The 16,188-nt window shown below is 38.3% G+C and overlaps 1 protein-coding gene across 1 annotated transcript in view; it reads right to left on the bottom strand.

Annotated features, from left to right (window-relative positions):
• Positions 1–16,188, bottom strand: part of GABRR3 (gamma-aminobutyric acid type A receptor subunit rho3) — a 43,677-nt gene that overhangs the window by 21,219 nt on the left and 6,270 nt on the right. The window contains exons 2-5 of the mRNA XM_059388166.1: positions 13,032–13,150; positions 7,538–7,605; positions 4,966–5,189; positions 751–833 (exon numbers count right to left, since the gene is read on the bottom strand). Coding sequence (XP_059244149.1) covers positions 751–833; positions 4,966–5,189; positions 7,538–7,605; positions 13,032–13,150 — 494 coding nt within the window. The remainder of the gene's footprint in view (positions 1–750; positions 834–4,965; positions 5,190–7,537; positions 7,606–13,031; positions 13,151–16,188) is intronic.

Raw genomic sequence — 16,188 nt, 5'->3', positions numbered from 1 at the left:
CTAGCTGACAAGATATCTTAAAAGAATGGAGATTGTCATGTGGAGGGATGAGGCGATGAAGAGAGACCAAGGGGCAGTTTTTAAAAACTCAATGTGTCAACAAAAAGGAACTTTTCACCAGAAAAACAAAAGCAAAAATGAATTTTCTTCTGAAACCAAATAGTGTTACAGAAAGCTCCTCATGCACTTGGGGAGGAGCATCCACTGAGATTCCCAGCGTTTTGGCCACATTATGAAAATCTGCAGTCAGCTTTTAAAACGTGGTGCCAAAAACCACTGAGGGCTCAGCACCAGTGACTGACAAGGAGACAGCTCAGAAGCCCCCCGGCAGCTTTGATTAGAGGGTCTATGACTATAGCTGCCTTTTTTTCTGGGGAGCCCATGTACATTTAATAGAAGACTATGACTTATTTGGGAAAATGAATTCCAGAGCTTTCCAAATTTGGGAGGTGTGTCAGTCTATGTTAATAACATTAGCAAGAATATACCCTTTTAGGGAACTTGCTCCTTTATAATCAGGTGGAAACTACAGAATACGTACTTATGAAAACATCCTTTCCCTGGGTGTTCTCTTTTGAGAGACAATCTGCATCATTTTTGGTTAAAAAAAAAAAGTAATTATTTTGAATCAATATATTTAACTTATATCAAGATTTGTAAATGCTTGGTAAGTACATGCTTACATACATGCAGATATGTGATGGTATGTTCAGATCGTGAGTACTCACTCCATCAGGAAGTAAGACTTACAGCTTTCCAGTTCAAGGGAACAGCTTTGAGTGTCAAGAGGAAACCTGCTGAAATCCATAAGGCACATGGCTGACACAGTTACCCTATAAAAGGAGAGAGAGAACAAAAAAGTGAAGATTATGTCACCATATGGCCAAATAAACATGCAATATTGAAGCTCCCTTACTGGGGTGTTTGTTTTGTGTGCCTTTCAAGAATAATGGGAAACAGGCATTGCCATCCTCTATCGAAGTAACGTCTAAGAAGACGAACCCAGGAGGTGTGTGGTTTGCCGAAAACACAGGGTTAATGCAGGAATTCCTGCTCTAAAGATTGTTCCTGTCTCCTAGTCCATGCCCTCTGTATTATTTGGCTCTGATGTCTTCAGAAAAACATACTTCAAAGGGAGACGACTTTTAAGTAGATTTAAATATTTTCTGCTCTTTGGAAGATCCAAACTTTGTTTCCAGTCATAAAGGGCTGGGATGGTGGCAATAAAAACCTATGGGTAAAGGTTTCTCTCACAAAACAAGTTTACTTGAGAAAATTCTTTTTCCAGGAGGAAGGAGAAAGCCTGGAGCATTTTCAGTTATAGATTTATGTGCACAATGCATAATTCAGGTGCCATTAAGGCTTGCATACTGATGAGAATTGTTTTTTCAAATTTTATATTCTCCTAGGTTTTTCTGGCTTCAGGCAGAGGCTGCTATGCTATGATCCTACCTCAAAGTACAGACTCTGGTATACACAACAGCAGATCAGAGGTTTACAAAAGACCCCTGAGCAAGTCTGCACAAAATGAAGACAACAGCTGCTCCTATCTGTGGTGCCCCCAAGTTGTTTTTATGTTTTGTTTTGTTTTTAAAGCTTTTATTTATTTATTTATTTATTTATTTATTTATTTGAGGGAGAGAGTGTGAGATGGGGTAGGGTCAGAGGGAGAAGCAGACTCCCTGCTGAGCAGGGAGGCCAATCGGGACTTGATCCTTAGACTCCAGGATCATGACCTGGGCTGAAGGCTGTCACTTAGCCAACTGAGCCACCCAGGTACCTCCGTGCCCCCAAGCTAATCAGAGAAGTTGAACCAATTTATCTTCAATAGTCATGCAGCAAAATGAAAGCCAAGGAGGTATCTGGATGACACTGTGTCACAGAACATACTCATTTTGGTATATTCCTGGTACACCTGAACCTTGAACAATGCAGTGGTTGGGGGAACCAACCTCTGCACAGCTGAAAATCATGTATAACTTTTGACTTCCTAAAAACTGAACTATTAAAGCCTTACTGACAACATAGTTAACACATATTTTGTGTATGTATTTTATATTGTTCTTATTGTAAAGCTAGAAAGAAGAAAATATTAAGAAAATAATAGGAGAAAATACATTCACATTACCATATTATATTTACAAAAAAAACCCCACATATAAGTAGACATGTACAGAAGGGACCTGTGAAATCTTTGAGTTTACCTCCTTCATAGTAGATATGAATAAGTTAACAACCACAGTGGTTAAATAAGTGGGGGTAAAGAAAAAACCACTCATGGGGCGCCTGGGTGGCTCAGTGGGTTAAGCCTCTGCCGTTGGCTCAGGTCATGACTTCAGGGTCCTGGGATCCAGGCCCGCATTGAGCTCTCTGCTCAGCAGGGAGCCTGCTCCCCACCACCCCCCACCCTCTCCTGTCTCTTTGCTTACTTGTGATCTCTCTCTCTCTGTCAAGTCAATAAATAAAATCTTAAAAAAAAAAAGAAAAGAAAAAACTACTCATAACCCTTGTTCAAGAATAGTAAGGGAGATTTTATTTAGGGGGACTACTGTAATTTGGTTTATTAACAAGGGTGAGAGGAGTGGGGTCAACTCCAAATACAACAAGGAAAAGTAGAAATTATAGCCAAGGAGCAGGGTTATAACCAGGGGCAATGAACAGAAACATTACTCAGAGGAAACATCACAGGTAGTTGGTGGGGGTGGGGAGTTCTGGCTAAAAGGTCCTAAAAGGATTCTTGCTAATGGCAGGCCAGGGTGATCAGACATTGCCTGGGGTGGTGGAAGATGAGGAATCTAATCAGATTTGGAGGGTGATCAGATATTGCGGATGGAAGATTCTGGCTGAATGCACTTAGAGAGACAAACACAGAAGCTCAAAAGTCAGGGATTAAGTGAGAAGAAAGTTCAGAGGAGCCCAGCAGAGTTTGGCCAAAGAGAGAAGCTTTGTCAGTCGATGGTGTCAGAACAAAGCCTGGAACCAGGTAACCTGGCTCCCGGCTTGGACTGGCTGTGCTGCCAAATGGAATAACTGTGTGGACAACAATTTTGAGTCCTATTTTTGGGGATTCCCCAAGACCACCCTCCGGTTCCATGATTTGCTAGGAGCACTCACAGAACTCATCAAAGCTGTTACACTAACACAGTTATGGTTTATTACAATGAGAAAGACATAGATAAAAACCAACAATGGAAAAGTCACAGAGAACAGGGTCCAGTAGAGACCAAAGAAAGTTTCCAGCTGTCCTGTTTTAGTGGAGTTACGTGGGCAGTGCTACTGTCCCAACATTGATGTGTGACCGTGGGGTACTGCCAACCAGGGAAATTACCTGAGCCCTGGGGTCCAAAGTATTAACTGAGAGTTGGTTCCATAGGTCTAGCTGACCTTGGTCTCCAGCTGGTCCAGAGGTCAAGCTGATACCAAGTAGCTCAAAACCTCCTCCATAAATCCCGTTGTTAGCATAGATTACCTGCTATGGTCCAAAGCCTCAGGGTCAACAAAGATCCTCTTATCAGGCAGGATATTTCAAGGGCTTGGAGACTGAGCCAGAAATCATTCTTTGGAATGTGCAGGGTAAGGACAATCTTCTAGAGTTAATTCTTTCATCACAATAATTAATTTTAAAAAGTTAAAAGTTTTTAACAGTTGATTCCATGGCCAGAAGCTGTCATTCTGCTTCTGATTCCTAGTGAGGCCTGACTCCAGTACGTATTCAACTCCCAACGTACTCCTGACTTAAAAGTTCTATCAAAAGTAATACGTTCCTTTCATTGCATTTTTAAAAACATTAACAGCAATATGGCAACAGTATCTTTGTCCTAAAGTGAGCATGGTGTTTCTGGTGAACAAAAAGAATCTGTATTAATTTTCTATTGCCACCATAAAAAACTACCACAAACTTGGTGGCTTAAGACAACAGAAATTTATTCTCTTGCAGTTCTGGAGGACAGAAGTCTGAAATTAGTATCACTATGCTAAAATTAAGGTGTCAGAAAGGCTCTGTTCTTCCAGAAGCTCTCAGGGACAAATCCATTCCTTGGTTTTTACAGCTTCTGGCATCTGCTGGCAGACCTGTGCTAGTGGTTTTATCATTCCAATCTCTGTCTCAATGGTCACATTGCCTTTCTTGATCAAAGAGGCTTAGGATTGATTGATAGCATATGGGTCCCAACCAATTGATCCAGGATAATTTTCCTATCTCAAGACCCTTAACTTAATCACATCTGCAAAGATTTTGTTTTTCCCCCCCAAATAGAGAAATTTTCACACGTTCCAAGGGCTAGGATGTGGAATCCATTGGGGAGCCTTTTTTTTTTTTTTTTTCTTCTTCAGAGTCTTACTGGAGACTTTCTGGGATTTCTAAGACATGAAAAACATTGAATTACTTGGATTTACTAGACATTTTTAGAATTACCAATGATAAGCTATTCAGTATGCACAGGATCATTAGGCTAAAAGAACATATTGTGAATTAAAGATGGAGGGCTGTTATAGCATAGTGTCGGAAAACAAGGTTTTGAATTAAAAAAATGAAAAGGGAGTAAACAAACGTGTGGTAATTTTGAATGATGAATATACCTTCTTGTAAAAAATGAAGGAGATAATTAAGAAAACTATTTAATTAACCCAAGGTTCCAAGACTGCTTGGTCATGTTCAGTTGGTAAAAAAGAAAAGCAATTTTGTGCGCCTATAAAATTGTGGGCCAGACTCTTAGGGATTTCCATAATCCAGCTCCACTCTGTCCAACCTTATTTTCTATTATTCTCCAACGATATGCTGACTAAAGTAGAAAACTAGTCTTTAAAATGTGAAAGTTAGAACAAGGAATAATTACATTTTCTGCTTGTGTCCCAATCTTCAACATGACTAAACAAACAGTAATATTGTGAGTTTAGTCAGAAGTGAGATCCACTAAGCTTTAGTGTAGACAGCCAGGGAAGCCAAAGGTACACAGCCCACCTTACCTGAGACTGAAGAGGACATTTCCATCAGGGTATACGCGCAGCATTATGTTCTCCACAGTTGTATCATGAATGAAGGATCTTTTAGAGTGGACAAAAAAGATGTCAGGCACCCAGATCTTTTTGATCAATCTATGATCAAAGGTCATGCTTTTGTTTGTTGTGCTAGGAAAGGAGAGCCTCTCATCTTTCCAGTAATGTCTGAGATAAAAAGTCATTGTAAAGTCCTAGGCAGAGAGAAAAAGAGACAAGTCAAAGCCAGTAGGACTATGGTTCAGGATGATCAATTAATACCATTAGTCCTAGACTGATTGGCATGGGTATTAATGACCTATAAAGTGAATGGCTTATATTGTATTTTCAGGAAGATTTAGGATGAAGCCAGTGATCTTGAATTGCAAAGCCTCCCCTTCACCTGGAATCTGGCGAATATTGGATTTCTAGGAACCAGAGAGAATTTGAATTGGGGAAGGGAAGCCAGGTTATAACTGGAAATATATCTTCATAAGCGCTGGTAAATTCATTAAAGAGATCTTGGAAGTAAAGGGTTTGGAACTACATGGCCCAGTATTTTATTTTGACTTATTGTTTCTTTGTATATAAACATTTACCTTTATAATGATTTCTCTATACATAAATTCTTTTTTTTTTTTTTGTTAAAGAAGCCCTGACCCCAAGTTGAATAAACTACAGTCCCACAAAAATGGATACAGCATTTATTAGAGTTGATCATAGAAAGCATGCTGTCAGAGATCCCGAGATGGAGACAATGATTTTCCTCAGCTTGAGAGAGAGAGAAAGAATACCAAGAAATGGTGGTTCTCAAAATCTAATGTGCAAAAGACTTACTTGTGAATCTGTTAAAACAGCACATTCCCCAGAAGCTAGTATTCTGAGATTCTGACCCAAAATGGCTCAGGGAACTGGATTCTTAGTGTGTAACCCAATTGTGAAGAGATAAAGATGGTGGATGGGCAGAGCAATATTAGCATTATTTTATTAGGAAAAAAAAAATGGTTGGTCAATACTTTGAGCTTTGTTTGGCTCTCAGATGCTACATTTAACATCTTGTTTGTTTGAACAAAAACTCCCCCAGCTACATCCAAGTCACTGGGTGTGGATGATGATGATATGTTTCACCTTGCACAACTGTTTACTTCTTACTAACATTTATTTCTCAACAATACTCAAATTATTCTTGAACTAGCACATGAGACAGAACTTTGACATTTATTATGTAAGTGAAAGACAAAACTCAGTAAACTACAGATAAGTCACCAATTAATGATGAGGTTTTTTTTTTTTTTTTAAGGTTCAGAATAGAGGTACATTGTATTACTGCTCTAGGTTAATCTGGGAACATCAGACATGTGTAATTTTGAATTAGGTTGAGAGCAAATAAATAGAATGATTCATTCATTACCATAACACTGCTCTACAGGGAGTTGTGTGAGTTACTGCATGGATTGCTTTAGTAAGCATATATTTAGAATTAGGTGCTCAATCTGATTTGAGCTTATGTAGTCAAATAGCAGACATTGATTGGTACATTTCAGTGACACATCAACACCACCACTAGTGGGCACCATCACGAGAAATCAGGCTGAACACCATGTTGAGAGGAGAGTGGGGTAAAACTTCAAGGAACTGAAAGTGAATTCAGGGTGGGAAGATGAGAAATGAGAAGAAAAAGAAGCTAACACTGGGGGCCACTGATAATTAGAAAGCATTTTCACCTTGGGCATGGAGAATCCAGTGCCATTTTAGCTGATACTGAGTCCCATAGCTCATCTTATTCAGGAGAGAAGGATGAGGCCTAGTTTTAGGGGCACTGGGGTGGGGACAATGAGATTTTAGATGCAGACAGGGTCATTCAGGGATAATTTAGAGATTATGCCAGCGAAGAGGAAAAAAGTACTTGTTCCTGGAGTACAACAGACTCAAGAAAATGTTGGTGGAAGGTGGTTTTGGTCAAGGAAGAGCCAAAACTTTCCAAACAAGAAAATTTTGAGTGAGAACTATTGGTGTTATTCCCTTTAGGAGTAGGGTGGTTAAAATGAAGGAAGTTTCATAGTGAAACTTGAAATAAATACTGAATTCAATAATGATAAGGTCTATAAAAACATTAACTGAAGGTTGAAACAAATATAACAAATCATAGAAAGTTTGTTTAGAATTTGCTGGAATTTTTATATGTTCTATAATTTTTCATTCAGTTAGTCAATGACTAGATGGAGGAATCACTATAAATAAAAATATTAATTACATATATAAAAAGATTACTGATCTTCCAATTTCATAGATTTATATTTTCTAGGTCTGGTTTCTTAAAGAGATTTCCTACCTTTTTTTTTTTTTTTTTTTACATTTTATCTTTAACTGTAGTATTTACATAAAGTAACATATAAAATCTAAATTCAAGCAGAAAGAAGTGAATACAGAGCAAAGTAACTGCAACTCTATGAAAAATACATATTAGTAACATACATAATTAAATTGGTTTACTAAGACACCAGTGATTTTGACACTATTCTCTATCCTTTCAGGAAAAGACCAGTATCTCAGAGAAACTTACCATGTTAACCTCTGAAATGCTGTCAATGCTTTCAACCTGGACATCTATACCTACTGGCACTGGAGACCCTTCAGAAAGAAGAATGAATGATATATTGAGAAATCATTAAAATTATTTTGGAAATGTTGAAGCAGAGATAGAACAATGTTGTAAGTGAATTAATTTTAAAAAATTTAACAATAAATTTCTCCATTATCTATTGATATATTATTATATAGTCAATTATAATAAAAAGGCATGTGTAAATAAATGTTATTTCAATAAGCATTGCACATTTGCTTAGAAACAACTCAATATTTTCCTTCTTATAGTATACTCAGAGTATAGAAGTAGCAAGTCCAATTTTTGTTTTTTGTTTTAGCTAGCAGCGATTTAAAATGGAACAATGTTTCAAAACCATGTCCAAGAGTGTATAGAATTATGTATTTTCGATTGTAAGGATCATATTTTATAGTCAGGGACTGGAGTAGTCCTGGAGCTCATGACTCTGAAAATGTTGGAGCCTTTTCTCCCTTGCCAGAAAATCAGCTTCTTTCATTTGGCAGGGCGTGGCAGGCTAGATAAGATACGGTAGATAGAACAGTGCTAAGCAGGGATGCCACACATTCACAATAGTCTCTTTGCAGGACGTCAGTAACCATAATCTGCAGTTGGGAGGAAGCAAACATCCTTAGAAATGTGTTTGATGAGAATGTATTGTAAGTCAGAATTGGAGAAAACTCAGACAAGTGCCAAGATTTATTTGAAGTTGGGTCTCAATGAATCCAGTTCATGGGTCCTGAGAATATGGATGACAATGCCATAAGAGAATCTAGACCAGACCGAGACCAAGGTGTTTCCTTGCTACACCTCACCAAGGGTTTCATCAGTTCCTGTGTGAGGGTAAACCAATGATAACAACTTTCTTCTTTAGTACTGTGCATGGAATTTGGTGTATATATGTTAAATAATTCATATGTTTATACATGTAGTCTTCATATGTTTTCTTTTCATAGTAACCAATTCTCAATGAAATTTTATTGTCTCTGTAGAATTAGACATTTAGATAATCAGTCCACTCCTGACGAGAAGATGATTCAGTGCTTCTCACAGAGCACTTATTTTATGAAAAAAACCTGTGAACAATTTGCATGTAGAGTCTTGTGACTTGTAAGCAGAGCCTAATTGCTAATGACTATTCCTGCAAGGCTGGGGGAAGTCATATAACATCACCACACATGGAGATATTCATGCACCAATGAAAAGCACTAGACCCTCAGGGTTGTTGGAAGACTGGTCTGGGGTAAAGAGTGGGGCAAAAACATGGCTTGTCTATTAGGAATGGATTCCTGGAAACATTATTGATTTCTTTCTTTATCCATTCAATTCTATTCTTGGGGGAATGAGCGCTTCCGTTTTGAAGAAAAGTGCCCTCAGATGCCATCTGACTTCATTTTTGGCTCTTCTGGACTTCATGCCCAAGTGTACCTTACTTTGGGGTCTAGGAATCTATATATTCTCAAGGACAGTGTGAGGGGGAGGGCCCTGTAAAAGCAAGATGTAAAATTACAGAATTTTGGAGCTGGCTATCATTCCAAATACCATTCTTTTTACAGATAAGGAGCTGAGTCTTAGAGAGAGGGTAGTAATAAAGCGGATGGATTAAAATCATGGAATTTCTAGCTGCTAAACCTGAGTTAAAGCCAAAACTTCCATAATCCTTTAATTTCTCCAAGTCTCAGTTTGCTTATCTGTAAAATAGGGGAAATAAATCTATGGTACTTACCTACTAGCCTTGCTGTGAGACTAAATGTTCAAACATCTTACCGATCAAACTGTCTAGCAATGGTTGGATCAGTAATGCGTAGAACACCACCAACAATAACAATTTCACAAATACTCACATTAATACCATATATAAAGCATTTGGAATATAGTGAAAATAAGGAAACATTAGCCATTATCATTATGTGTTAATTTCCCAGGAGCAATACGTAGGTAGTAGCACACACAATTGTAGTCTTTTTTATATACATAAAGATAGACCATCAGTCTTTTTTTATCCATGCTGGGATAAAGATTGTTAAATAACAGTCATATATATCTTATGTGTATAGTGCACTTAAAATACATGATACAATATATTATCTCATATTACCATTACAGCCATTTGTTAGGTAGGTAGGTAGAACCCATATTAGCTCCATCTGACTTATGATGTAACTCACTCGGAGATGTTAGCAGCCTTGCCTGAAACCCAAGGCTAGTTAATGAAGGAACACATCCAGTTCCCTCTGGCTCCCAGACTAGCCCTTGTGCTTGACAAACATAGATTCCATGGGTAGCTTTCACAACGTCAGCTTTTGTCTTGACTCAGGAACCAGGATCTAGACGCTCAATTGATTTTATTTTAAAGGAACAAAGAAATCATCATTTCTAAGACTGAAACCAAAAGCCCTTGGTGATGAGAGATGTAAAGGGTAGGAAAAACATAAAGAAAATGAGCTGCAATTTATAACCCAAGTTAAACAAAAAGTTCCCCTAAATTTATATCCTCCTGTTTCCACATAATGAGTCAATTAATCTTCTAATGCTTTATAAAAGTAAAAAACACTGCAGTAGCAGCTGGTTTTAATGTTAAAGCTAATTAGGAAAACACATTAAGGCAGGAGAAGTGCTGAAGTTACATTTAGCTCAAGAGGAAAGAAGTACGTGCGTGTGTTTATATTATGGACAAGTATAAAGAAGAAGATAAATTAAGCCTGGCTTGTATATCCTGAAGTCTGATTTCCTGGGAAGGCAGCTTTAAGAGAACAGAGAAATGGGTCACTGGTAGAAGCTGTTCCGACTAAGACAAGATATGGTTAAGGACTGTTTTTCACAGAACTACCAGGCTGACAATTCTGCCTGAATTTATGGATTTTTCTGCCTGAGCTGACTGAACACATAAGACATTTGGACACCATTTAGCCCCAGTCTATGATTGTCAGAAAAATTTCTTCATCGTGGGATGATTTGCCACCTGCCACTAAGTAGCACGTTTCAATTGCATTTTTAATAACCCCACAATGTAGCCTCAGGAAAAATAATTGCTTTTTAATAAAGCATTCCCACTCAAAATCACATCTTAACATGTATCTCGAACAGATCAAAAGAAGTGGAAATTTAAGGTCAGTTTTATGTTTTTCTGGGGGACCAGGATAATCTAGGGGAGGGAGAATGAAGATTTAAGTGTTTTAAGGTAAGAGCAGAAAGTCCTCCTCCAGTCCTCTGTCCCAGTGTCTCTCAAATTGTAAAGTGGATTCAAATCACCTGGGGATCTTATTAAAATGCAGATTTTTATTCAGAAAGCCTGAGCGTGGGGCCTGAGCTTCTGTATTTTTAACTAACTCCCAGGTGATTCTGCTGCCAGTCCTTGAACTACATTGAGTGATAAAGCCTTTCTAGAGTGCTTGTTTCAAGGTCCAAATTCAAGGACAGCCATTTTTCTTTCAATCTTTCTGGCTTTCAGTGGTCTCAAATAGACCCACATAACCCTTTCTTCTAAGATAGGAATTCATTTAATTGAGGAACCTAAAGTGACAGGAATTAAGGCGGTTTTTGGTACCGGTGTTGAAGAGGTACATCATTTTGAGCTTCTAATTGCTGTTCAGGGGAGGCCAGGTCCAAGCCATTTCTGTGCCACTGGCGCCCTCTAGTGCCTGAAAGGCCCACGGCGGGGCAAGTTTATCTTCGTAACATTTTCTCCAGCTAAAAGTTGGTAGGAGAAACTTTAGAAACTTTTTATAGAATCATGGACACCAAGGAACAGAATAATTGCGTGATGGCTGTAGAGTATATGGCTCAAACTTTGGGCAAACTTTCGTTGGGGGAAAGAAACGGTCTGTTGGGAATGGTAGCTGAGGGCTCAGGCATTTTGGGGAGAATTCTGGTAAGGAAGACATGTCTGAGGAGCAGTGATGTTGAAGAAAACAAGATAAAGGAGCAGTCCCGGAAGTAAACACAAACACATCTTTAAACCTGATTAATTGCGAGGCTTCTAAACGCTTAAATTAAGTTTAATAAGTGTTAGAAATACTCTGGAAAACCACAAGATGAAATGCCCCAAGATTTAATGTGATGCTGAGAATCTAATTCAGCAATTATCAAACGTGGTTCTCAGACCCGCTGTATCAGCATCATCCAGGAGTTGATTAGAAAAACACATTGTTGGCTCCACCCAGATCTGGGAGTTGCCACCTGGGTGTAGGAGTGGGGCTCTGCAATCTGTTGTTAAGAACCCCTCCGGGACTTTGATGCTTGTTAATGTTTTAGTCAGGAACCTAATAAAATCAAAGCCAGACCCTCAGAATTGCAAGATTCCACGAAATTAAAAAACAACAAACATCCCTCAACATCACAACTCCTGACCTGCTGTTTTATTTTACCTGCTAACAAGTGAGTTCTCTGAGGTACCTGCATGCCTGCTGTGCATCCCTTGGTCATAACCACAAGAGAGCCAGTGCCACAGGTGTTACCTCACTCTGAAAACTTAGAGTATGAGTTGTTTATGAAAAAGCTGCACCTGTCCTATAGCTGAGCCCCCCCCCCCCCACCTCCCCGCCCCTTCCTCAGCCTCACAGTCACTTCTGCTATAGCCGCACCTAGTAGTCTGGAAAGTTGTTAGCTCAGGCAGGTGGAGACTTAGGTCAATGACAGAAGCCTCAGGATGGACTGAGCAGTAAGGCGGAGAGTTCAGATTCACTGCTTGATCCCACCACATCTTGTGGGTCTCTGGAAAACTTGGTACCCTCAGGGATACAACTGGATTCACATTAAGCAATCTGAGGGCAGGAAAGACTTTGTTCCAAGTATGTCCTTTTAGGGAGTCCTTCGGTCCTGCTTATCTGCCCTTGCACCTTGGTTGTACCACATATTGGTGTTTCCATGGCTTTGAGCAAATCTCCTAAGCTCTCTACGCCCCAGTTTCCACACTGGAGTATTAGGGATCATGATCGTGCCTACTCACGAGGCACTGGGAAGGTGGAATAAGTTAGGGCATTAACAGGCTCAGCCCAGTGTCTGCATACTCCAACATTCTGGAAGGTGCTGGAAGTAATAAAAAGAAAAACCTAAACAGAGGGTTTCATAGGAAGTCATGGCATTTGGTGTGTTAGTCCTTTCACCAAAGCCAGGCATTCAAGCTCATAAAGTCATTCAATAAGATATTATGGCTATCATCACAGAATCCAATTTAATTGAAGAATAAGTTGCTGTATAGGCATGATCTACTCACTATTTACCAAACACACACTATTTGTAATTAGTAAATAGTGTGGATACATACTAGAGACAATTATCTATCTTTTTTGATCAATTTAAAATTTATCAATTTTTCTCATTCAAGAGAATATCATTGTGTTTTTTTTTCTTAATTGATGGTCTTGTGTTTTGGTCTTAATTGCTTCAAATTTTTGACTTCACTTTCACAGTGCAAGGGATGGCGGCATTAGAGTTTTGTAAAGAGAATACTTACCTCCAAATCCAGGTCTCATTGCAAAGTCGTGTTCCTCTATATGGAGAAGTTGCTCGTATTGCAGGAGCCATGCTTTGGTACTGTCATCTTTCCTCATTCTGGCTTCTTGTTTGTTATCCCTCCAAAAGGGGGAAAATACTTTTGAGATATACATGTTCTGGGTAATTTAATTTAGATTAGCCTTCTGCATTCAACTTGGTATCCTCTGAAATATAACCATTAAAGCTCATTTTCTCAGCTTATACTACACATAACTAAAGAGCTGAAAACATTTACTCTTTATTTATATAATGGTGGGCAGGTAAGGTAACCCAAAATTTGGAGCATCTTAGGTGATAAACCAAGTCTGGATGTAAAGCACTGGCAGGTAATGTTTCTCAGAATATAGGTTTTTAGACCAGGAAAACCTTGTCACTACCACCTTGGATTCACGCATCCCACCCCAAATCTCTTAAACCAGAACCCAAGGCAACAGGGCCTAGGAATCTGCATTAAACATGTTACTTAAGTGATTCTTGGGGCCACCAAAGTCAAATGACTTCTGCACTAAGACAGTAAAACAAAAACAAAGATAAAAACAAAAACAACAAAATTGTTGCAAAATTGTAGACTGATGAAAATAGTGTTTTACAAAGACAAAATGAGCAGAAAATGTGCGTGCAAGTTGAGATAAGAGCAGAATGTCTGTAGTAGGTTCTAGAACCTGAGGGATGGCACTGGGAATGGAGAGGAATCCAGAGCAAAAATGGATGGATTTAGCATTGTACTTGGTTTTGTATTTGGATTGTACTTGACGTCCGGTCCAGTTATGAAGTAGGTGAAGTCAATTTTCATCTACAGTTCTTTGGGGTAAAGGCAAAGTGGGGTGTGGTCTCTTGGGTGTCCTCCCCACCACACTCCCTCCCCTCACCCCCAGAGTCTGATCTGGGAGTTATTCTGTTACTCCCTGGGTCTGTGAACTTGGAAAAGTTGCTGAATCTCCTTGACTCATTTTTGGTCCTGTGATCCAGACTTCGTGGTGGTTTGCTAAGTGTGGAGGCAGGATGTTCGTGGAAACACAGCTCCTCTGGAAGTGGAGCAATCCTCTTGTCCCAGGTGCTAGCAACTCTGCTCAGCTCCTTCCTGAGGAAGATGCCTGCCAACCTCACTGTCAGCAGCAGCAGCTGAAGCAATAACAAGCCAGACACTGAGGGGTCTACTAAGTGAATTGCAGTTACTCTGAATTCCTGATATGCTTTTGCATTCATAAATGTCTTCTCCAGAAAGCATGGTGAACTTTAATGGAAGACTTGTAGATGCAATTTCTTAGCTCAATAAAGTGCCTGTGATGGTGAGAATTTCACATCCTGAAACAGCTGGATGAAGAAATATGTCTAGGCTTATGGGCATCTATCACCATCCAGGATGGTTTTTCAATAGGAAAGTTTCTGGTACACACCCTCAAAGATTTATTTTTGCCTTTGAGAGAAATGGGGGAAGTTGGAAGACGAAATCTGTCTTGGGTAGAAGACAATGAGTTTGATTCTATACATATGAAACCATTATATCCTACAAATAACTGAATACACAGAACTATTTCTTCCAAGGATCTCAAATTAATTAGAACATTTCTTTTCAGGAGCAAGAGTGAGCTATTTATTGAAAAAGTAATAGCAGCTAATATGTTTATTAAATGCCTACTATGTTCAAGGTTTCATGCCAGGATATTTGGTAAATATTAAATATTATCTTCTTTGGCATGCATTTGAATCACCTGGCTTGCTGGGACACATGCCCAGAGTTTACATTTATAACAATTTTTTAGGAGAACCACTGGTCTGGAAAATAGTAGACATATAATCAAAGCTAGCTAATTGTTACTATCTTAGGAAAAATAAAATGCGAATTTGATGAAAACTCATGAAAATATGTGAACTCTTTGGTAATATAATACAACTAAATGGTCATCACTCATGTGTCTTTTCAGAGCATACATTTTCAGAAGCATCATGAGATTGGAAAGGATCAATCTTAATTAAGAATCACCAGAACACTGAACACAGAGCCTCTTAAGAAGCACACTCTTGGCAGTACCGAAAGGACACACACCTGTTCTTACTTCAAGGGCTCTTTTGATACACAGTGAGATGTCCCATACCTATTTATCTTTTACTTTATCTTTACCTTGCCTATTTTGCAAAAAGAATTATGTGGCTTATATACCCTCTAAAAGAATTTTGAAAACCTATGTACTCATACATTTAAAAAGATGTCTATAATTTTCTCATTATAAAATTTAAATTTACTCAAATATTGACAAATATTGATAATTTAAAAGAAAACTCATATTCCTACCCTTAATCTATTCAATGACTCTACATATTCACATTATACATTTAAAAATACATGAAATGGGGTGCCTGGGTGGCTCCAGTTGATTAAGCATCTGCCTTTGGCTCGGGTCTTGATGCCAGCCCACACTGGGCTCATCAGGGAGTCTGTTGCTCCCTCTCTTCTCCAACCCCGCCACTCGTGCTTGCTCTCGCTCTCTCAAATAAATGAAATCTTTTAAAAAAATACACAAAACAAACTTCTCTTTAAAAATAAGAAATTTTCTATTACTCTTTGCTTTCTTTGAACTTGTATTTCCATTTTATTTTCTTTATAGAATTTTATCACTTCACATATTTCTTTGCAAGAATATATGCATTCACTTTGAAATGAATTCTTAGCATCTATGACTTACAAATGAAGCAAAATATAACTCATATAAATGTTGATACTTATGAAAATTATGAACGAAATCTATTAGAAAGGTATTTCTTAATGAAATGATTGTATATTTTCCCTAATTACATCATGTATATGGATATTACTTCTTGCTATAATGAAATCAGATCTAGCATAAATTATATTCCCATTCTTTACTTTATAGATGAAATTATTAAAAAAAACTTTTACATAATGAATTTTGAAGAAATTCTGTTTCAGCATTGTTTCAGCAATAACTTAATTAAATTCTTTCTTACTTTCCAAAACTCACATTGTGATCTATCATCCATAATTATTTCTAGTGATTTGTAACCTGACAAATTAATTAGGTTCTTCGATTTTATTAAAAACAAAGAAAAGGAAAGTCACCCAGTTTGGAAGACCATGTGTTATTTACACTAACGTC

The sequence above is a fragment of the Mustela nigripes genome, chromosome 2, assembly GCF_022355385.1.
Source record: "Mustela nigripes isolate SB6536 chromosome 2, MUSNIG.SB6536, whole genome shotgun sequence".
In the NCBI taxonomy this organism is placed as follows: domain Eukaryota; kingdom Metazoa; phylum Chordata; class Mammalia; order Carnivora; family Mustelidae; genus Mustela; species Mustela nigripes.
Note: the sequence above shows the minus strand (reverse complement) of the source record. Positions and strands in the feature narration are given on the sequence as shown.